Source organism: Excalfactoria chinensis, chromosome 1 (genome assembly GCF_039878825.1).
Source record: "Excalfactoria chinensis isolate bCotChi1 chromosome 1, bCotChi1.hap2, whole genome shotgun sequence".
NCBI classification, from domain to species: domain Eukaryota; kingdom Metazoa; phylum Chordata; class Aves; order Galliformes; family Phasianidae; genus Excalfactoria; species Excalfactoria chinensis.
The window spans coordinates 11,565,778-11,589,699 of record NC_092825.1 but is presented as its reverse complement, the minus strand read 5'-3'; the positions used below and the strand labels follow the sequence as shown (position 1 = coordinate 11,589,699).

Below are 23,922 nucleotides of genomic sequence, written 5' to 3'. Positions count from 1 at the left end.
AGGCACTGCCTTTGTGCGATCCCAGTCTCTGGCTTCTACATTTTTTCCTTTATAAGGTTCCAACATTCGTCATTTTATAACCATATATTGTATGCATGAGTCAGTTGTTGCACCACAAGGGATGCATCTGGTTTGAATCTTCTAGGGGCACATATATCAGGCCACTAGAATTTGCTTCTTTAGGAATAAATCTTACTGACCATTCTTGAATGTTCCACGTGAAGTTCTGTGTTTTCATGTACTTGTTTCCATGAAGCAATGACCAAGTACGTACACCTTTTCTATTTCATCAAAAGTTGGTATGGAGCCAGCGCTGCTTCTTTCAGAGGAGTATGTGCAGCTCTGTATTGCGCTATGAACATTGCTAAAAGCTGTTTCAGTATCTCACTACATATTCCAAAACAAGAATGTGGAAAAAAGGAAGTGTTTACACTGCCTGTATCTGCAATATGAATTTGACTTGAGTCAAACTGATCCATCAGCAGAGAACACATGAAGATGTAGGTGTAACAGAAACCATGCAGTCATGGATGTAGGAAGGGCAGGAAGAAGAAGGGATAAGAAAGTAATTCAAAACAAAATGGCACGTTTTTATTTGAAGATGGAATCTCAGAATATGACTTTATGGAAGAAAACTGTAGAGAGTAACCTCACTGTATGCTGCACATTGTGATTATTCCTTGATTATATAACTCTCACTGTATTCTGAACATTGTGATTATTCCTTGATTATATAACTTCCTTTACTTTTCATGGGCATTATAACAGTAAATTATAATCTGATCACATATTTTGTCAATAAGATTTCTGCTCATTCATAGCTCAGACAGCGCTCACTTTGTGTGCAGCTATTCTGCTTCAGATTTTCAGTAATACTTGCCTGCTTATTTACACAGAATTAAAACAGTATAAAAAAAAAAGATAGAAAATTATATTTTCTTCTTAAGCTATTCATTTATTTTAATGTTTTGCAAACTTTATTTTCACAACCACTTCTGGAGATCTTCGCTATTAGACTCAGAGACACAGAGATGAAGATAATAAGCCAAGCTCCATTCCCTTTAGTTGAAAATTATATCCTAAATGCTATTTGTGGAAAAAAAAAAAAAAAGTAATAATGCAGGGGTAGACTTTAAAAGCAAATACAGATCGTAACTGTGAGGGATATATTAAGTATGGATGTGGCAAACTAAACTATGCCAGTATAAGCAAGATAAACATATCTCTCAGGCATTGAAATCTTGGCTTCAGCTTGTGCTGCATACCCTAGCTGAGAATGCAGTGATTAGATCAGCATGTCTGAGGCTAATTCTGAAGGGAGTTCAGTTTCTCTTACACATGGAAAAAAGATATATCAGTTTTGGTGTTTAGAATATTTCTGTATTGCTGTTAACACCCTGTAAAGCCAGGATTTAAATAGGAGAGGCACAGAAGACAATTCTTATAAATTCTGACTTGTTGAATCGAACCAGTTTTATTTTAAAATATTCACAATCAAATATTTTGTAAGACAAAACCAGAACCCCAAACCCAAGAAGCATCACATCGGTACAGCTGCGATTTGGTCCCTGAAACAAATTTTAGACTTAATAAGTTTCTTTGGATCTGTTAATGAACGGCATTAAATCACACACCTCTTGGTCATCAGAAAGCCAGCGTTTACCGCTGATTTACCAGGCTGGTGCCTGGGTTCCTGTTTAATGCAAGGAAAAAATGTCAGTAATAAAATTACTATGGAGTAATCACAATGATAAATAAGGAGATGCACTTATGCATCTCTGTGTGCATGCATGCGTTTACTTACCCACGTAGTCCTTAGTCAGTTTACTTCAGAACTAGTTCTAGAAAGTTTTGAAAAGCTTCAAGCAGCCAATATTTTCTTTATAGGAAGATTCTACCCACTGAGGTAGAATTGCAATAAATGCCAAATTGCACTGCCTTAAGACCAGGCATGGAAGATCAGATCAGTGACATGTTTGAGTTATCTTACCATGGTTTTAGGCTGGAAATGATAGAAGGGGAGAGATATTCACTGAAGCCAATGCCACAAAGAGTTCTGCTATACTCACATCATGGAATTATTAAGTGAAGAAACAGTATTTTAGGTTACTCTGTTCTGGAGGAGACAAATCTACAGGCTCGTAAAACAAAGGTTTCAACACACTGAGTTAGAAGAAAGGAACAGAATTTTATTGTAATGACCACATAGTTCATATGAGCTTCAGCAGTGGAAATTACCTCTTAATGAAGCTCTTCTTTTTCCATTGAAATTCCCAGCCTGTGGCTGAGAGTTCACTGCTATGAAGGCTACATAGAACAACTAAAGTGCCTAAGGTGGACCACAGGATTGATGTAAATGTGTTGTGCATTAAGAAAAGCAGAGCAGGCACGTTTCCAAAGAATGACTGCTCTGTTTGTTGCTCTTTCAGATGTTCTGCAAAGGCACTAAGCACCTGGAATACTGTCATGTCTCCTGCTGCCATCAGCTGACAGATGAAGCTGTGAAAGCTTTGGCATTTCACTGCCACAAACTAACATCTGTCAGCATAGCTGGTTGTCCAAAGGTATGTGTTAGAACTGGGACAATAATTTTGGAGTTGCCATAGCAAAGGAATACATGGTATTTCATTCAGTAATTTGGCCTGCTGCCATCTATCTCTTATCACAGTTCTACAATGCATTTGTTTAATTTAAAAATCAGAGCCTAAGTTCAACTGGTTTACATTCTGAGACTTGGTTCTTGAGCATGTTTGGCATTCTTCTAATGGCTGCGGTTAGAACATAAAGATGCCTGCACTGGATCAGACACAAGCCTGTCTCAAAGAGCTGATATCTGGAAATGAATAAAAAGAAGGGCTTTTGGAGATGCTTTCTGCAGATACTGTCTCAGCTTCTGGTGTTCTGGGTGCTCCCAAAATAGGGAGTCTTTGTTTTAATAAGTCTCCATATTTTCCTGCTGTTATTTCTCCAGTGCTCTTTCTGAAGGAGAATGCTAGCCTCTACCTACTGAAACTCTTGGTACTGTCCAAAACCTCCTAATGCAATGTTTGAGAAAACACAGAGGAGTACTTCATCAAAAGTTGGCATTTAAGTGGAGAGCAAGCTCCATAGCCAGAGATGAAGCGCTGGTTGTACCAGATGAGCCTGCAGAAACCAGCTGCTGAAGCACGGTGAAATGCCCTGTGGACCTGTTGTTGTGTATCTTCATATCCCCTCTAAGATGTAGGCCAAGGATGTTGCTCCATGTCTTAGAACAGCCCTTAGATTATATCTTAGGGATATCTACTACACAACATTAATAGTTGTATACATGGTTCCCACTCTTCTGTATTCTTTGCTTTTTGATAGATACTAAGCAAATTTTTCAATAATAATAGTAATAACAGAAATTATGGCTGCTTATCTTGCCAAAGTAGTTGAGGTTATATATTTTTGCAAGCCACGCGTTCCACTGCAACTTTTAGACATCTCACACACATCAAAATCAGCTTAAAATATCAGTGGATGCATCTAGGCTGCAAATTGGTTAATTTTCTGATTATCAGAGCTGTGAATTGTAAAACAGAATCCTGGAAAGGGAGACAGGGACAAAGTGTCAGGTAATGGTAGGATGACTCTTAATAAGGGAATGAGCTGGGTCACATTTTGTAGTTCCTTCTAATAGGAGCAAGAACTAAACTCAGTGTCCCAGTAATCCCTCTCTGGTGCTTCGTTCCTAGATGATATCTTCCTCCTTAAATGGTTATTAAGCCAATCTGTTTACTATCCTATTCAGAAAAGAACATCAAGACTTTTTCAAATAAACCTACGCATAAGTTTACAAGTCTTCTTTTGACCTGAATCCAAATTGCTGCTCCATAAAACGAAGTGGATACACCTGCATTAAAACTAATGGGTCATTTAAATCCTTTGGCAACTTCTAGTACAAAGTGAGGCAGTACAGCTGCTAAGTAAGGAAATATTTTCCACTCAGAGACTATTTGAAAATGGCCAGGAGATTAAAGTAAGAATGAACCTTTTGCAAAGGGTAAATGTTAATACATCTGACAGTCATGTCCTGCACCATCAGCTGTTTTAAAAACACAACACCAAACCCAGATGAATTGAGAAAAGTAATATACAAAGAATATTAAAATACAGTATAGAAATATGTATCCAGTAGGAGTGTTTTGGCGTGTGGTTACTATAAAATTAGAGTCGTTTTTCACTTCAGTCATATTTTGGGGGCAAATCAATTGTCTTTAAATAAATCCCATTGGCTTCAGTGAGGCTCTCTGTCATGTATCTGCATGCCCCCGGCAGATAAAATTTACGCTGGTAATATAAAATATTAATCAGTGCAGTTCTGAGTCTAACTCAAGGAATGAGCCTGATTCAGAAGAAATCCTTAACTTACTTCATAGGAAAAAAATGAAGTTGCTCTGGGAAACATATACATGAAAAAATACAGAAAGAATTGAAGCAAAATCTCCGGCTGAATGATTCGGGCATTTAAATAGCAAAGTTCTGAAGATACCGTTCAATGGTCAGCAGATTCGATTATTCAGTCCTGTGGTGGGATTAGCATTTGGAGTTTGACGAATGTGGATTTCCCTTAAACTCATCTGACAGCAAAGTTCAGTCAGCAGCTTCTGTTTACATCAGTAGGAGTATTAGTCCATTTATTAACCTCTAAATCTGTTTGTTAACCTATTTCAGATCTTATCACTGAGCACGTATAGCTGAACTGGAATTTTCGGACACTGAAATCGTGTGCTATGAGGTGGGGTTTTTTCCAACTTTTTTCTAACTTCAGAATCCCTTTTGCTTCATTTCCAGATGACTGATACCTGTATCCAGTACTTGGCCACGGCTTGCCATTATCTCCACTTCTTAGACATCTCAGGTTGCATTAATCTTACTGACAAAGCACTTAAATGTCTTTGGAAAGGGTGTAAGCAACTCCAGACGCTCAAGATGCTCTACTGTAGAAATATCAGCAAGTAAGAGGATATTTCCTAGTCTTCATTTGGTTTTAAACCTCAAAGCATAAGTTCTATCTTCACTGGTATTTTGCTGCTCCTTTCATCTCCCATCTTTCTCCTTTATCTGAGGAGTGGGAAGGGTGGGCAGTGCCTTGGGATTCTGATGGCTCAGTGTATGTATCTACATGTCCTAGTGGCAGCCTGAAGTGAAGGGAAATAAGGACCCCATCTATCTTTATGGCAGAAAATGATCTGCTGGGAAAGTTTACACAGACACGAGGTATCACATGAAGGAAACGCGGAATGTGAGGGATAAAACCAGGCTGGGCCTCCTGCTCTCAGTGATCATTTTGTGTACGTACTTGAGCTCACTCAGTGGGTTTGTGGGAGCCTATGGGAGCCTGTATCCCAACAATTAAATGTCAGTGCAGGGGTGAAGTGGAAGTGAGCACTGATGTGGGCCTGTGCTCATAATGTGACATAGTCACAGTGAATGAATCACGTTATCATAAGCAGAGTTTCATGAAGTATAAGTGAAACATGCTACAATTGGAAAAAGCAGGTTACCTACCACAATGTAATCCAGTTTACCCCCTGTTCTAAATGGACCTGCTCTGTTGCTTCTCCATGACATTCAACAGCAGCCCATTTTGGTCAGGTTTAGATCTGAGTTTTCAGCTCTGTGTCTCCAAGATGCACACTTATATTGTGTTTAAGAGTAATCACCTCACACCTAGAGCTGCAAAGGGACCAGACACACCAAGGGTACTGACGCTGATTGGAAAAGAGGTAAAATCTAAGTATGGTTCATATTTCTGGGTGTAAAACTTTTTATTAAATAAGAATAAAAAAATACATACTAGATTATAGAGAGTATCCATTAAGAACGAGTGTTAACCCCCACATAGAACATTTACAGGACTGCTATAGATTGAGCACTCCCAGCTAAATCATTCCAGAGTTCAGTAGTCACTTTATAGACAACAAAGCCAATGCAGATCCTTAGCAACTTAAAAGTTATCTAGTGTGCTTCATGCTTTCCAGACTCTCCTTGGTTTATTTTCCTCTGTTTCACCACAAACAATCCTGTTCTCATTACTTCTATTTTTTTTACTTGTCAGGCCTCATTTTTGTCTCTCTAACTTAGTTTTCTTAATGCCATCTTAGAATTTCCTTCTCAAAACCTCTACTTCTAATTATAATTAAATACGTCTTAGCTATGGAAAATGTCTTTAAGGACTGGTTTGCAACAGTGGTGATTGAAAAAATCATTCTAAATGAATTGCAATTTATTCAAAAAAAGAAAAAGAAGAAAAAGGATTTGAAATAGTTTTAATAACTTTCTTCAGAAGTTTCCAATTTACAGTTTTTCCCATGTTAAACCTCAGGGGGTTTTTCTCCTACACACAGATGACTGTGGACTTGCTTTTTCAATCTCTCCATATCTCTCTCTGGAGCACTAAGCAGTCTATCAGCCCTCTGGGGCTCTGGTTGCTTCTACATCTTTTAGTAAAAACAATACGTAATAGGAATGGAAATTCAGTGCCTTCCAGTTTGTTTGGTGAGCAACAAGCAAAAGGCTGGCTTGATTTCTCAGAAACTCACTTGCAGCGTTGTAGCTTTTGCAGGATGACCAGCACTGTGGCCCTGCCTCAAAGTCCCGCACGCCATGGCTTCACTGGCTGCCTTGATTAAACTCTCCCGACTAAGCCAAGGAATTTCCCAATTAGTTACTTTTACTGTAAAGAAAGCCCTAGAGATACAGATTTTTATAAAAAGCAGCCATGAGGCACGAATCCCCACCCAGTGTCATCTGCCTAATTTATGTGACTGTTCGAACCAGGAAAAACAGCAATTTTATTTGCTCGATCCTGACATTTTGGGGTGTGACGGCAGTTGGTTCTTTTCTCAGCTGTCCTCAGTCTCTGATCCTTTGCACGTACATTCATGACAGGAAAGTCTTACCCTGTGCAACTTGAGTTGGGCACAAAAGCCATCAAGTGACCCCACGATGTAAAGTAATTCAGCTCTGAGGTTCTTCTGCTTGTTCCTTCTAACACAGCCAAAGAGCCTCCCCAGCCCCAGGCAGGCTCTGCAGAACACACTGAACCTGCTGGATCGGAGTGGTTTTTCAATTGCTTTTAGATGGAATGATATGCAGCAAATAGTAAGGGGATCACAGTTGGATGTAGGTATTTCCAGATCCTGTATGTGTCACACTTTCTCAAAAATATTTTCTTTTATCATAATTCAAGGTCAATATTGGGAAGATAACACCCTTCTGCCAAAACCTACATCAAAAGCTTAGTGAAATATAGCAGTGATTCTGTGCTGTTAGTCATCCTGCAGCAGGTTTTTACTGGTGACATCACAAGCAATGGCACTACTGTCACTCACCTGTCACCCTATATATATATAAACTGTGGTTTTTAGTCACCACCTGTATGTCTTACTAACGACCCGTAAGGAACCGATTGGCATCAAAATGAACAGTGGATCCCTGTTCCTTGTTTTCAGACTGACTCTTAAAACCTTTGAGTCTCACCGAAGGTATTGGAAGACTATTTCGGGTGTGTTTTGTATCTGTTGGTGTGAAACACACATGTCAGAGACATTTCATTCCGTATTCAAGGATACAGAAGAGATGAATCTGGAGAACCTGCTAAAGCAATAGAAAAAGTATGTTTTTAATCTGAAGCTGCTCTACAAAATTTATAAATCATGTATACTTCATTTTGCCAAAGGAATTCCCCTTTATTAAACACTAACCAGTCCTAGCAGACATCTCTTAATAGACTGAGCCATGCAGGCATTGAGGCATATCTCTCGTACTGTGTCACACACTTCTTCAGAGCTTTGTTTTCTCTCTTTCCTGAGGTTTAAATAGAAAACATATGGAGTCACTCTATATGGCTCTCGAAGCTTTGCAATGCAGCTTCTTTGGAAACAGTTACGAGCACAAAGATTGTCTGTTCTTTCCAGCACCAGATAGCATTTGAGATTCTGTTTGCCAGCAAACTAGTCTTTGGTGCCAAGTTTAAAAAACATCCTATGAACCGATAGCCTGCGGCATACTGCAGTATCTGGAGGCTAATGGCCTTCTGATTAATGCCACAAAGAGTCATGGATGATCTTCCTGTGGGATGAAGTGATGCTGGTTCTTCTACCAGAGGAAAACAAAGGTAACTCACTGCTCCTTAAAACGTGGCTTCTGCAGGAAAAGGCCATGCCAGCTTTGCTGCGCTTAGGAGTAATGCTGGGGGAAGTCACTGGGGTCTTCAGAGAAACACCGCTCTTCACTGTAACAATCTCCTGAAACTATGCAACTTGGCAGCACCACATGAAGTCAGATAAGAGCTGAGGCAGCTGTAGGTCTCTATTAACCTTTCTGAGTGCAGAACACATGAGGAAATCTGCCACTGCCATCTGAATTTCATGGCAGCCACCGTAGTGCTCTGCGCAGAGGGCATCTTGTGTGCGACAGTCTGCTTCTGCTGAAGAACAGGATTAAATGCTTCCTTCTTTCTTGTCTGTGCTATTAAGGAGCCAGTTACATTTCTTTCAGTCATGACCATTTTGTTAACAAATGACTCACCAACAATTACTATTACATTTTTTCTGTCTTTGAAATGGCATTGGTTCTTAATAGCTGCTACACATTTGGCACTTGGAGAACATTCTGGTTTTTGTTTCGGTTTGGTTTGGTTTCCGATGGTTGCTGGTCAGTAAGCAGATTGCAGATGGCAAGAGCTCTGTTTTCTTGAAAAAGCAAACACTTTCCAATTGCTATCCAGATATTCAGGTCACAGGAAGGATTTGGGCATCTGGCGGCCTTGTAATCAGAAATGAAGGCAGCCTACACACCAGTTGGTGATGGACTAACAGTACTCTTCAATGGACCAAGCAACCAAAAAATATCATAGCGCTGTCTTCTCACTCACTGTAAACTGGTTTTCAGCTGCAAACTGAGTAGAAACTTCACTGCTAAGTGGGGGTTCCTGGAAAGCCACATTATTTCAGCTTTTGGGTGCACTGGAACTGGATACCCTAAAATAACACTGGTGCAGCACTGACACAGACCTCGCAGTACTCTGGATTGCGTGTGGGTTTATCATGTTGTGTAACCTGGAGGATGCTTTCTGCTTTTCTTGCCTCCACCTGCTTCTGTAGCTTAGTTTCTCCTGCATTTTCACTACACTTTGCCCCTGTTTAGGTTTTTCTTTTCCATCACTTTTTCTTGTTTCTTTAACCTTACCTCATCACCTTGAAATCTCTGCTTTTAATGGACCCAGGCAAAGATTTCTGAATCCTGGAGCAGCTCAGAATGCAGAGCATGAGGAAGAACCGTCCAGCTAACTCCTCCTTGTAAAAGGGGCTGAAACCTTGGGTAGGGATTGAATGATGTCTTCCTGCACTGCTCAAGCCACGTCTGTGGTCTGAGTTTTCTACCAGGAGACATTTGCTTCCAAAGATGATTGTAATTATTTACTGAAAGGATTTTATTCATCAGAGCATTCATTTAAGACTTTATATGAATGAATAAAGAGGCTCTATCATAGTACAGCACATCTTAAGTAAACGATGCCTTTTGCCATGTGTTGGTGATTAACGAGTGGCTGTTTCTGGCAAACTAATCAGCTGTAGCTCCAGGCATGGGACAGCACAAGTTTCCAAAGAAATAGTAACAGCTCCACTCATACACACTCCAGCCAGCCACTATACGTTGCAGTTTCCATGAAAAACAGGAATTTGGACTTGGATGAGTTGATTTTGTTTTATAGTTACAGCTTATAGCTCACATAATTCGTGCACACATTCCTCAACGGCAAAGGCCTCCTTAATAGAAAAACAGTTGAGCCTTGTGTTCACGAGGCTAATACAGCGTGTCAGTCTTGTTTTTCAAAACACATATCCTGCAGTGCTGGGAAAGGAGCCCTCCTGCCCCACTGCTCGAGTCCCCTTTGCAGCCCTCCTGCTTGCAGCCTGCTGCAGGGATGTGATGTGAGCACCACAGCTGTGCATGGCTGGGGCTGCTGCAACCAGCTTCATGGTTTTCACTTTGGAAAAAGAAATACCAGAATATTACGAATATTGCAACAGCATTAGTCGGATAATTTCCATTATCTATCTGTCCACTTCAATTGGGATTTCTTTTTTCTAGTATTGTCTAGATGCTGTATGTTATATTCTCTTACAGAGCTCAGCGGGGAGCTCTCTTACAGAGCTCAGCTGTAGCCATGACACAGATAGGTTGAGCTGCCTGCAGGCGACGCAGGGCTGGCCCTTCCCCAGCAGCACATGAGCACGCTGGGCCCCAGGGAGCTCACTGGCACGCAGGCAGGGAGGGGGAAGCCAGGGGAGGGAGCTGGGGGGCGGCTGCTCTGTGCAGCTGGGAGCAGGCCAGGAGCCAAGCTGCAGAAGGGATGGAAAGAAACGGGCTTTCAAAAGACTGCAAGCGTTGGGTCGAGTTTCTTCAGCTCAGGAAGCCAGTGGAAGCTGCCGGGCCGATAGACGCTGTGGTGGAAAGGTGGGAGAGGTGCTCTTGAAGCTCCATCAGTCAGCAGTCCTGATTTTGCCCCGTATCTGCGTCACTTTGTTCATTGTTTTGTTGTGGTAACAGAACATTGCAGAGGGGCATGGCCATAGAAGGGACAGATGAGTAGGAAATGAGTGACAGCTACCAGAAAGGAGGGACGTGACACAGTCTGTGCTTTTGGACACCATAACACTCCTGGTTCAGCTGCCACAGGCACCCCAGCCAAGCCAGACATGGGCACGCCAGAACAAACTGAGATGAGGGCCACCAGGACTGCCATAGGGTGGGAGTACAGGCTGGGAAAGGACAGGCTGGGACAATCAGGCTGGTCAGTCATGGGAGGACTTGGATCAGAGTGGGATCCGAGTTTGTAATCCTGCTGTCTGTAACCCTCTGATGAGCGGATATGAAAGAGAAGACAAGACCACACTCAGGAGCGCGTACTGCTGGGACAAAAGGTTGCAACCACAAGCTGGCACATGGGAGGCTCTGATGACACAGAAGGAAGCCATCTTTTAACCAGCAGGCTGGTCAAATGTTTGAAGAGGATCCTGGAGGTCCTTGTGTGCAGTCCCCAGCCATGGAGCTATTCAGAGCTCACCTCGCAGAGCCATACCCACCTGGATCTGTTTTGAAAAGACCACAACTACCTCCATGGGCCACTTTCAACCTGATTTATTTCATGACTGTGATCGAACCAACTATCTTCTTTTCTAGTTTCCACAACACCCAACACTGAGAGGTTCAGTTCAGATAAGGAAGCTTTGAGTGTTCTTTGTAGAAACAAATATCTTTTTGTCTCGTTATTTTCTTCTGTTATTGCAGACAAGCTGTCTTGAAATATACAGCCAAATTGGAGCAACACGACTATAGCGATGCTGACCCTCCTTCCTGGCTTGGCTACGACCGGGATGGTAACACACCTTCACCAAAAAGCACAAGTGAGAACCTGCTCGAACAAATCCTTCAAAATGAGAAATGAAGGAATGATGAACCATCCAGCGCTGGAGGTTTGGGTTGGTTGGTTGATTTCTTTTTCACAAGAACATGAAAAGAACGCCGCGTTATTTTTCTTGAAATTAATCAGACTTCAATAAAAGACCACGTTGGATTAGTAAGGATGCTCTGTAAATCTTTCTCATAGGGACATGTATGCCTTCGAGCAAGACAGCTGCACTGAAACGACACTGCTGACTTTCCCATGTTGATTCAAGCTGTCTTCGTCTTTGAATATTAAGAGGTTTTTGTAGTCTCCTGCAGAGGAAGCAATACATAAATCTGTATCTGTTTGGGGCTTATTTGCCATCAAGGTTCTCCAGAGCATAAACACTCAGACTTCCCACAGAACTTCTCCCTTGACACGGCTGGTATTCATCAAGTGCTTCTTGAACACGGGAGAGCGATGAGGAAAGGCATCCAGGTAGCGACGACCTGTTTGTTCATACACATCTATATATGCACATTTAAGCACTCTTCTACTTCTCAGCAGTCAGTTGCATGCCCAGAGCACTGATTCTTATGAAGGCCTCTCAGGCTATGAGTTCGGCTCTCTAGGCAAGCCAATGTCTGTGCTTGTAGTTCTGAACTGCAGGCTAGCTGGCAGCTGACAAAGTCAGGAGCTTCAAAGGAAAGGGAGCACAGATGGGAAAAGTGTTACAGCCTCATCTTTCTCCAGTTGAAAGAACTCATCTTCCTATCAAAAGGACAAGAAAAATGAGCACACACGGGGCCAGCCATTTAAATCCCAATTACTGATAACCCATTAATCTTTTCTTGTCCAGAGGAAAAAATGTAAGTTTCACTTATTATGTTAGAACAAGACGTTACTCGGATGTCTTTTGGGTAACCTCCCAAACATTTATCTTTCCTCGGCTCATTCTTGACCTTTATGTTAAGAGTTCTAGTGGTCGCAACAGTTACTAACTCAGAAGGAATACCACCACAGTAGCTCTACTGGTAGCACGGTTTTTCTAATGGCTTATTGACACTTCTTTAAGCAGATGCCTCTCTCTCCTAACGTTTAATCACAGCAAGTTTTAGAATGCATTTTTCTGCTTAATTTTGAACATGGGGGAAATAACGTGCTTTCTTACTACACTCTCCATTAGACAGCTAATGCAACAGCACCCCAAAACAAGACCTTAATCGCTGATGCTGACGGGCTTTGTAATTAGGGTGAATAACGGAACCATTAACAGACTTCATTCTGTGAAACATCGACTACATATTTTATTTCCTGATACAACAAGAATTTAGGAGCGCTTCTTTCACTCTGTGCCAGCAGCTCAGAAAATAGCAGTGTCAAAACTTCTTGAGGAAACCGCTACACATTTATTAACTGTATATCTTCTAATAGTTTAATGATATTTAGTAATATTAAATTCCTTTTAGTAGTGACATATAGTAGTTTTATATAGTAGCGTATTAAATATATAATATATTATTTGCCACAGACATCAGAACAAACTGAATGCACAATGGGAAACAGAATGTAGAATTTTTAACACTCAATTAAAGTAAAAAAAACAGCCCTTGATGGCTGCAGAACATCAACGAGGGGCAACTGCAGCCCTTGGGGAATCTCATTTTATAACGTTATGATCTACAAACACGTATACACAATTTAAAACCTGAGCTGACACTCTGAATCCTTCGTTGCCTCTCTCTGTCCCCTCAGCTGGCAGGCAGTCCTGCACTTCAGCTGTAAAACACAAACTTCAGTACTTCTGTTATAAGGGGCCATTTATAAACAGAAAGTCTTTTAAAAGCTCCTTTTAGTTTACTTTGTGTTTGTAATACAGTAACAAAATCCTCCACAGAAATCACTGTGCCTTGTGCTGGGTGTATAAAATTCCCTCACCATCCTCCTCTGCCTTTCTGCCTCCATGAGTTTACAGTCCTGTCGTGCAAGGCTGATGATGAACCACTGGAAACGTAGCAAGGAGATTACAGTTCTCATTTATTAGCCCAGTAGCTTTTACTTTGGGGAACATTCATATGGACTCTTATCCCAAGTCCTGCTTGGTGGAGTCTTCTTACTTGAAATCAGCCACACCTGTTGCACTTTGGACTATTCATACTGAAAGCATTTCTTTGTGGACAAACTGCAGTGTACATCGAGTTGCTAACTCAGCCTACAAGGAAGTGGTTCAGGACAACACGGAACAGGTTCCTTTGTTTCATAGAAGCAGTTTGACACATGCAGTGCCCGCTGACAAAGCAAAAACCGCTCAGGGGATAAAAGCAGACAAGAAAACCAGCAATGAATTACAGATTGAAAGTGGTTTTATCCACAATGCACATAAATTGATTGAAAAACGAATTGTAGGTTTTGCATAAACAACAGAAGTCCCACAGTAGAAAGAGATTTTGCTAAGAAATACGGAATAGTTGGCAGAGCACAGCTCCTTGGAAGTAAATTCTCACGTTTCCAAAGACCAGGAAGTGAAAGTGCTTTTGTTCTTTGACTTCTTGGTTTTAAACGATGACTCCAAACTTTTGTTTGAAAGTCGACATCTTTTAAGACCGATTTGGTGAGTGGGTCAGGTCATACAAACTCTGCATCTGTAAGGCCCTGTAGTTCCTAAAAGGCACTAAAAGTAAACCAGAGCCATTAATCACCAGCCACCGTCACCAGCAAATCTTGGGTTAAAAAGCCTTCATTTTTAGTATTGTTTCTCTCTCACATTAAGAATATGTATCAACTAAGTCTCATAATTCCAGATAAAATGTTCCTTTATTGTTTTGACGATTTCACCTTTAGGAAATCTTCAGCTTGACAGACTGAATCCAGCTTTGGCTCTTAAGATACACTTTGCCACTCTGTGTGTCAGCCTTAATCCATTTGTCTGTTTCATTCCTTTGATTCATGTGACCTGGAAAAGAGAGTTCTGTTTAGTTTAATTTGGCACACAGTAAACATATCACCTTCACACCAAGCCCCTGGAAATGCTTCAAATGGTGCCCAAATAGCCTTTATGTATTTTTAGCTGGGGCTTCTAACATTTCCTTTTTGATACAGTTCTTTGTAGTCATCCCATTTCCCATAATTTGTTGTTACATTTTTTACTGTGTTATCTATAATGTAGTATCATAGACTAGGAAATATGTCGACATTCAAGGTAATATGAAGTTGACATCTCTTCTGTAAATGTGGAAGAGAGATGTTGGTAAGACCTGATGACCCAAAGGACGAAACACGTTGCTAATATCACTGCTTTCTTTTGCCAATGGCTTAAAAACAAAACAAAACTGAGATGTCTGTCTTCTTCTGTGTTTCATCTAAACTCAGTAAGAAGGGTCGCGCTCTGAAAAGCTCACTCTGTTACAGACAAAGAAGAAAGTTGAACGTAACCCCATTTTACAGATCAGAAATTGAGGTCAACAGGGATTACGTGACCTTCCGAATTTATGCAGAAGGTTTGTGACCAAATTGGGATTTAAACTGAGATCTTTGGTCCCAAATCAGTGCCTTTATCAGAAGATCAACCTTCATTTTGGTTTATTTTTACTAAGTGCCTTTTATTGTTATTTCAGCATTCGTGTGACTGAGTGAATTCTAAGTTTAGAACTAATCTGAGCTTGGAATAGCACGCGAGATGGCAGGGAAGCAGATTCTGAAGCAACTTTGCAAACATGCTCCGCTCTGACCTGTAACAGAGCTGAAGTAAAATTCTGGCCGTGTCAAAAGCAGTGGCAAACCTCCAGCTTACATCACTGCATTGGTTTCTACAGCTCAAGCCAATGCGCAGAGGTTTTCAATAGCATTTCAGCTTTTTGGTACAGCTAAGTGGGATTACTTGATGGCTCTGGGCCAAGCTCGATACTAGCAGGCTGAAGCACGGTTCAACGACACAGGATTTTCAGAGGAGTCCCATGCTGACCACGTTCTCCCACTGAACGAAGAAGGATTTCAGTGTTCTTTCCTAACAGACTGCATCGTGCCTTCAGGGATCCCCATGTAGATGTCCCAGTACAGCTTCTGCCCTCCTGGCTGCACAAGGTAGCAGATGAACCAACAAAGTAACACAGAGGAGAATTTCACCTGATCCCTTTGCAGAGTTGTGGAGCAATGACAATGCAGCTGTTTTCCTAAGAGAAGACGTCACATTTACAGGACATTTTCTCAGAAAGCTCCTATTGGAGAGCCTGGCCACAGCCATTTCCTCTCTGGTGTTTTTGTCACCATGTCAGTTGTGCTGTGGCTGAAGCACAGAACCAGCCCTGTAGATGATTTCACCCTGCTAAGTTGCTGCCATGATTTTAATAGAGAGTTTTGGAGAAACACAGAAACAAATGAATGAGTCATTTCAGAGCTCAGTTGTAGCCCGAGCTCTGTTTCTCATTTTGTATTTGCTATGTGAACTTAGAAAAGTGTTTTTTCTTCCTTTATGCTTCTTTTGGAGATTTGCCCATAAAGGGAATGCAGGAATATAAAAGTGCCCACAGCAAACTCAGTATCAAACTCCATTCTCTGGGTATACACATCTTCAATGTACATTAAGGCTATTAATCCTATTGCCAGTAGCAAGTTCAAATCAAGCTTAAGATACTGGAATTGTCTTGTGTAGGAGGTGCTAATCAAGCAACAAAGCTTAGTTGGACATTGCACCGATACGCTGCATGGCCACCTTATCAATATAAAAATGAGGGAAAAGGAAGTTTTTTACCATACATGCCAAAGGCAGAGAAGGTCTCTGCAGAACTTCATGCAGTCAAGTATTGATCATTGATGTAAATGCCTGACTGTAGGCCAGAGAAACTGAAGTAGTTCTACGTTCATATCATAAGACAAAGATGAGCAGATTTTAAATGCTTTTCACTGCTTTTGTAAACACCGTGGTGCATCCCAAAAATGCTGCGTACAGCTTGAGTTAAACGCAAGCTGAAAGCAATAAAAATCAGTGGGATATCATCTCATCTGATGTGCTTTTTAAAAGTTGGATGAACTTCTTTTTGACTTAAAGGAATGTAATCTTTCCCAGACACAACCTGGGCTTTTGTTTGTTTTATAAGATACTGGTTAAGGATCAAGGCTTCACAGAGGGACACTGTTTAGAGGGACACTGTAAATCTGTACAACAAGGCTCTTCCCCCTCAGATCTAGTGGCAAAGATTCAAGAAAAAGTGCTTCTAGAAAAGGAGGGAAGTATTAAGGAATTGCCTTGAGAACAAAGAAAACAACAAAGGACGCAGCAGCTAACAGGGTTACTCCTGGGATCAGAACTGAAACTTCAAATGCAACAGAGACAAGTCAGCTGCAAAGTGGGGAGAAGGAGTGCTATGCTTTCACAGCTGGTAAGTTTCAGAAGAAACTCAGGTTTCAGCCGAGGGCTGTGATACACGTTCTATACACGTTCTTTCAGTTATTTCCCTTTAAAGGCAAGTTGCTTGCCTTACATTATTCACTGCCCCTTCTACTGTGTCTGTGTTTAACTCTGGAATTCAGTGCAGCAAAAAAAAAAAAAAATCTTAAATAAAATGAATTTCTGATAACAGAAGCAATAAATACATGCATAAAGCTTTGCACGTGGTGTACAGGGCTGATGGAACTCATGCAGTCAGCTCTCTCTGTGTACATTGGATAAGCCAAACCTCTAAGCAAAACTGAAGGTAAGCCCACAGTACTACATAGGCAGCTCTCCCATCAGTACTGGATGAGGAGCCATTCTGTGAGTGGTGAGAAGATCCAGATGGGAAACAATCTGTATAAATCCAAGGCCCAGACGAGAATCCGGTCCTAACCTCAAGCTGACATGAAATCCTTATTGTTTCACTGCATGCCGGGTTGTTCTGAGAGTAAAGGTGCTTCTCACCACAGTTATCTTAGAGAACCAGGCAGGGAAGAAAGACATGAATTAAGTTACTGCAGAAACCTGAGCAGTCAGAAATAGGCTGGTGGTAGCAATGCCCGTCCCACCACAGGGATCTGGTATTTAGACTCACTCTCTCCAGAAGCACATGAGGAAGAAAGCCATCTAACATGTTCCTAGTGATGAAAGAATAACAATGCGAACTGTAGAAGCAACATGAATCTGGAAACCTTTACAGGAAACGAAGATGGAGATTCCTCTCCATCACCAGAACAGATACAGTGGGAAAGGCATAAGTTAGCATGAAGGAAAGAGTCCTGATTACTTGTGTGTATGGTCAACAGGTGACATGGCTCAGAGAAGCACCCTTCAGATAAGGCTAAGTAAGGTGTTAGTGCTGTAGATTGATGAGATTAAAGCCTAAACTACAAATCCTGTTAACTCTTGCAACTGTTGTCACATTATCCAAAATAAGGGAGTGGATATGCTTCTTGACTTGAGAAAAGATAAGCGTTCACAAAGAAAATGTTCGTTATTAGTAAGAGAACAGAAAAGTACAAAGGGACTGGCTTGTCAGCTTGAGAAAGTAAGAACAGTGGGATGTGGCAACATGAAAATACAAACATCCGCAGCCACTGAGGAGCACCTGTGACACTGTGGGACTTGGACCAAGGAAACTCATGCCAGTGCTGAAAACCAGATGGAGCAACTGACCGCCAAAGTTAAAAGCTCACTCAGCTCCAAGTAGATGGATGGCACCATGTCAAAGGTTGCAGCTGGATATCAACTTGGCACTAGAACTGGGCCAGGGGAGAGAAAGATCAGGAATCAGATGAGTCGGTGGCACCACTGAGAGACAGAAGATTTACATGGTGTAAAAGATGGATTATATAACAGACCGTTCAATTTGGAAATTGACACCATCAAGGAATGACTGCAAGACTTGTTTTTCCAGCAAGCTCACACTTGTCAATGCATAAGCTGGCAATGTAAGCACACCTAATAGCTGCATTCATTTACTCCTCAGGTTCACCCACACACATGCTTCATAACCTTCCTCGCAGTTACTTTGAAGAAGAGGGGAGCAGATGAGGAGATGGCAACATCAGCTTGGAAGATGAGGAAGCAAGTTGAAAGCAGTCTCCCAGTGTATTTTAATCTGACATGCCTGACTAGGCCCTTCTTCATAACCTGCTACAATGCAAGTACTGTGACCTCTCCAGAACATGACTTAGTACTAGAAGGCTTATCCTGCTCTGTAGTTAAGCTTTCATTACTGTAAGATCAAATCATAATTTCTGTAGTTCCATCACCAGTGGACAGAGGACATTTTCTTTCCTCTCTGCAGCAATTTCTGACATTCTGAAAGGTACATCTTCCCTCAGACTCCTTTTCTTTAGAAAACAACACTTTTTTTCTTATGGTCTTCTATGGGAATCTCTCTCCCATAAGTGACATTTTCAGCCTCTGAACGTACATTCTCCTTAGGAGTCTCTACAGCGGCTCACATCCTTTTTGAAGTGGACTACTCGAAACTGGATGCACTCCAGCAATGTATTACTAATGCCAAGGAAAGCCAAAGGATTATTTTGAGTTTTACAGAACAGTCCTGTTAATATACCATTATGTTTGGGTGGTTTTGTGTCCAGTTTCCAACTGCATAACATTGTTGCTTCCTGTTTACTCAAATACTCCTCATCTTAGGAATGCATATGTTCCTACCTCCATACTTTGATGGTAAAAATGATATTCTGGAAAAAATGGCTCAAAATGGAAACAAATCAGGATTATTTAAATGCTCATCAGTCCTTTTAACATGTTTGGAACCTCTTTGGCTTGAGAGTCTCCTAATTTCCCGATCTGCTTGGATTACAGAATCAGTTACTAGCCTGCCACCTCCCCTGTTACCATATGTAGTTCCGGATGTGGTTACTGGTCTCTGCAGGCTTCTCAGGTGAGCTGATTCCCAGATAAAGGCAGACCTGGAGCAGTGGGGAAGGCACACACCTGCAGGAAGAGCTATGGGCTGCAGGAAGCTACAGAGCCTACTGACAAGGACAGTCCTCTTTTCCTACCCTCTTTGCTATGGGAAGGAAGAAAAGAAGTCTTAACATGATCACTATTGTAAATTACTGAGATTACTTAAACGTTCTCAAACCAGGCAGGAAAAGAAATGCTTTCAGTGATGAAAGTTGGACCAATGTGTGGCATGAAAAATCTGTTTCTATAACCTTCACTGTACCGCAGTACAGGAGTGCCTACTAAGGCCAATGGAAACAGATGCCTTATTCCCGCAAATTACTCTGAGGAATTAACTCCCTGGCATGTTCTCTGGTTCCATCCCTTCCTTGACAAGCATGCCAGCCTTGTAGGCAAGTCCCTCACTCTTCTGAAAGAGGAAACACCTCTTGACAGTTTCATCACTCGGCTCCTTTTATCCTTTTGCTTTGATGAAACCCACATCCTTTCCTTGGCTGCCTTGCAAAACCCTGGATGTGATTGCTCACTGGGCCATAGTGTGCCACTGTCCTCACCCCTATGGAAGCAGGAGCCTTGAAGCAAGGTGAAGACACAGATGATACCTGCCCTAACAGCAGGAGCGAAGGCTGTGCCACATAGAGCAGGTGACAATAGAGCAGGTTTACTCAAGTCAGAGAGCTCTCACTGGAGAACCCCCTCTCTCATCTCTCACACAGCACTCCCAGAGGCAAGAAGAGCTTCCTGAAAGCAGCAGCCAGTTCCTGTCTCATCCATATGAAAGCTGGCTGGTTTCTGGAAAGCCATCTATGTTTAAACTAACCTCTGAGCTCAGAGCTGCCATATGCCTCTTGCAGTTTGTTTTTTTTCTAGCTGGCAAAACTCCTCTCCCTTCCCCATTTATATTTCTTTAGTTGCAGATGTCTATGATCTCTGTACCTAAAACTTCAACAGTAAACAATGTTTTCATGATATAGAACCAGCATTAAATCCTTTTTAATTATTTGAGAATCTACATTTAAAAGAAAGTTCTGAAATATCAGCTTCTAAAAGAGACTGTTGAGAATGAGAGGACAGATACCTGGCTGCAGAAAGAACACAGCATCCCTATGATGAGAAGCAGGACGTTCCCCTTGCCATGTCAAAGGAACATTGTTGGCTTGGCAAAGGAAGGGAAAGTAGTATTTTTGAAAGAGTAAGAAAAGGAGCCAAGCACACCTCAAAACCGATTAATTCATCTTCCTTTAGGCTTGGTGCCTTTCACAGAACAGAGAAGAAAAGGGCAGAAGAAATCTGCTAAAAATCATTGGGTATATGAGAAAATATTCAAGAAAGCTAAATGCCCAGTGTGAGGCAGATGAAGATGCGTCACTTCAGCCCAGCACTACACCCTGCAGGGTCTGTTTTCCATTTACCTGCATTCTGACAAACTTAAATGTACATTTAATAGACTTCGTGTGCAATGAAATCAAATAGAAAGCAATCAATGAGCAGTGGCTGTTGCATAATTCTTGATGATTTCTCTGGCTTTGGGATACTTACATCTGAGAATTAACTGATTGGAGCCAATCTGCCAGGATCATTTGGATACGGCATGGTAGGCTGAAAAATTGCTTCTGCTTCAGTGTTGATGGCACTATGAAAACACTGAGTGGATTGCAAAACCAGAGAAGCCATTGAGCCATGTGTATCTGAAGCAGTAATTTTATCTTTAACGCTGCCAGAGTAGGAAGATGATTGGCAACAAGGAAATGCATTGCTTTGCTGCTGAGGTGCTTTCATCACCCACAGCCTTGCTGGAATCCACAGCCCTTCCACTAGTTACTGAGGAGTTTTAAACATGGTTTAAAAAAATAAATAATTAAAATATTTAATAATAAATTTAGATGCACATTACTGTTCAGTGCAGGAAGAGATATGTCCATACATTTCAAGAGTCCAAGCAGGTTATGTACTATTAACATACAATTCTAATCTTTCTGAACTGTGAGAACTCAGGAGTTTTTACTTTACATGGGGGAGGAAAAGAAATTCTGAACAGATTTTCTTAGTTTTCAAACAAAGGAAGACTCAGAACCTCACCCATCTGTTACCGTATCAGGTCACACTGACATAACACTTTCAGAAACAATGCTGGAGCCTTCAAGACATTATATGAGCATTGCCTCTTGAGCAAACTGAGTAACTGGCAACAGTAAGAGCTTTGACTTGGAGATGGATATGTCTGGAGAAGAGAAGACATACGCACCCAGACAACGAAAAGTGTAACTGTTTTCTAAAGCAGGAATCAATAAGGTTTGGGATTCCCAAATCCAATTTTAAATCTATTAGAAGAACACTCCCAGTAACCGCAGACACCCTTCCATGCATCCCTTATTCCATACTCCAACTTTTGTTTCTTTCCCAGCCATCTCCCACCCATCCCTTCTCAGACTACCCCACTCTGTTTAAAGTTCATTCTGTACGTTTATAAACATACTGTACACAACTTTTAATTCAACCTCCTACCAACGTAGAGAAAACTTTCCAGTGTATTTATAATTGACACTCTGGCAATTTATTACATGAGACTGTTTAAGGCAGCAAAGCAATGGGTCAAATTCAGCCCTGGCTTACATCCCACATATTCAATGGAATAATGCTGAAAGTGAGTTTGGCAATAAGATTTTTGTCAAAAAAGCAGTTGTTTGCATTCAATCATTTACCGAACAAAACGAAAGAGCCATCCTAGAAACATGGAGAGTTCAATGGCACAAGCAAACATCTGAAATCTGAAACAGCTGAAAATAAGAAGAGGCCAAGAGCAACAAACTCATAAGAAAACGTGGATGTCTTTGACTGACGCCAGACAGACATTCAAGGGTAGCCAAGATTAGTAAGCCTTACCACTTAAAATTACGTGATCATCTTTGGAGGCACTCCGTGTTTCTTTTAACTTGATCTCTGAGCTCACATCCACTTTTCTTCCAGACAACTCTAAGTAGGCTTTGAGAGAGGCAGGTACCTTGACCATAATAGAACCTGACATAAATTTAAATGAAAGCTCATTAGATTAACATTGAGATCAAAGCATGAAACAGGACATTATACAGCGAAACGTCCTTCAGACACTATAACCTCTTTTTTCTGTCAAAGGTTAACAAAGTTAACTTCATTTCTCATAACCAGAATACTGTATGTCACATATAAAATAGATCCACAGTATTTCTTCAGATAGCATGAGAATTAACACTGACATACGCTGCCAGAAACAGTTCTTGCTAGTGGACATTATTATTAGTATGCCTTATTATTGGCAAGGAAGGCCAAGGGAAGAAAATAAAACAGATCTCACAAGGATTATGACTCTGGTTTCATCTTCCAGTTGTGTATTTGCACTCCTGAGCATGGCCACAGGGTTTGATTTAATGAGTAATCCAGCTACTGCATGCAGTACAACACAAGAATGTCACAGAAGAACTGTTCCTCTGCAATGATGGGATCCCGCTTACGTACTGTTAACACTAGCAACAAATAAAATAAAAGGGAGCTATATATAGGAATTATATTTCCTCTAAAGAAGTGCTTCTGTGCAGCAGATCGAAGGCAAATGTCCATCATATTTGGAATTACTCAATGGTAATGTTTGGAAGCTGCACACTGCACACTAAAACAAAACACCAGCAATAACCAAAATGGACACTCTACATAAATACTTCTACCCAGCTCTAACATTCACTTTAGAAAAACATAAAACCCCTTTCTTTAGTTACATCCAAAAAGCTGAAGCAGATCACAGTTGTAACACTGGTGTAATAATTGCGTAGCAGTCAGAAAGCAACCCGAGCTACACAGCTTACAGTCAGATGAATCAATTGCCTGTCACACTCCTGAAGAACAAATAACCGCCAAGACTTTAGGCCTAAATTTTGCTGGATACACAAAAGTGTTAGGATAAAAGAGGGGAAAAGTCTTTTCCTTGGTCCTCCCCTCTGGGAGCAGCTCAGTGACGTGACTCATAAAATCCAACACATGCAACTCATTTATCAGAAATAGGACATTTTCTACTCGGCAGCTGTCAGCAGTTACTCCAAAGTTACAGAGTAAAAGAAAACAGAACTTTATCAACTTTGCCTTAACTAAACTGTGCTGCCAGATGAGCCATCAGGCAACGTTTACAAAATAACATTAACTAGCTTTTGTTAAATACATTCTTTTATTCTACTACATCAAAGAGACATAACTTGGTGATTCAAAACGTAACTCAGAAATAATATAAATTTACTTGTACCAACGGAGCCAGAACAGCTTATAAAGAAGAATGGCATAAATGATTCCAATCCATTCTCTTCATTATTTCCCTTGTGATTAACTGCCACGTGTAATAGGGCATAAGATTATCTCTCAGATAACCAGAGGAAGATACCAAACACCACATTCATTTAAAACGCCTCAACTGTGCAACACCACATTAACCTAAAGAGTGCTGTAGTTTTGGATTTCTTCCTTAGTTTTGCAAAATTAGAGTTAACAAGATATCTCTAGTGCTTAGTTATGCACAACATCATCCCTTTGGAATGGCAAAAGTGATGAACTTCAGGAGTGAGCAAAGTTACAGTGAGTAATTAGGAGGGAAAAAAAAAGGAAGAATGGT

General features: G+C 41.1%; 2 protein-coding genes across 4 annotated transcripts in view; one reads left to right on the top strand and one right to left on the bottom strand.

Moving 5' to 3' along the window:
• The window catches only part of FBXL13 (F-box and leucine rich repeat protein 13), a 70,159-nt gene extending 58,542 nt beyond the window's left edge, over window positions 1-11,617 (top strand). Inside the window, exons 19-21 of one of the 2 annotated variants that reach the window (XM_072342727.1) lie at window positions 2,430-2,564; window positions 4,819-4,982; window positions 11,326-11,617. In XM_072342727.1, coding sequence (XP_072198828.1) covers window positions 2,430-2,564; window positions 4,819-4,982; window positions 11,326-11,482 — 456 coding nt within the window. In that variant the 3' untranslated portion in view covers window positions 11,483-11,617. The remainder of the gene's footprint in view (window positions 1-2,429; window positions 2,565-4,818; window positions 4,983-11,325) is intronic. The other variant, XM_072342736.1, reaches the window with a different exon arrangement.
• Window positions 11,618-12,710: 1,093 nt separating this feature from the next.
• The window catches only part of FAM185A (family with sequence similarity 185 member A), a 36,977-nt gene continuing 25,765 nt past the window's right edge, over window positions 12,711-23,922 (bottom strand). For both annotated transcript variants that reach the window (XM_072340211.1, XM_072340203.1), the window contains 2 exons: window positions 22,176-22,310; window positions 12,711-14,375 (listed from right to left, as the gene is read on the bottom strand). In XM_072340211.1, coding sequence (XP_072196312.1) covers window positions 14,260-14,375; window positions 22,176-22,310 — 251 coding nt within the window. In that variant the 3' untranslated portion in view covers window positions 12,711-14,259. The remainder of the gene's footprint in view (window positions 14,376-22,175; window positions 22,311-23,922) is intronic.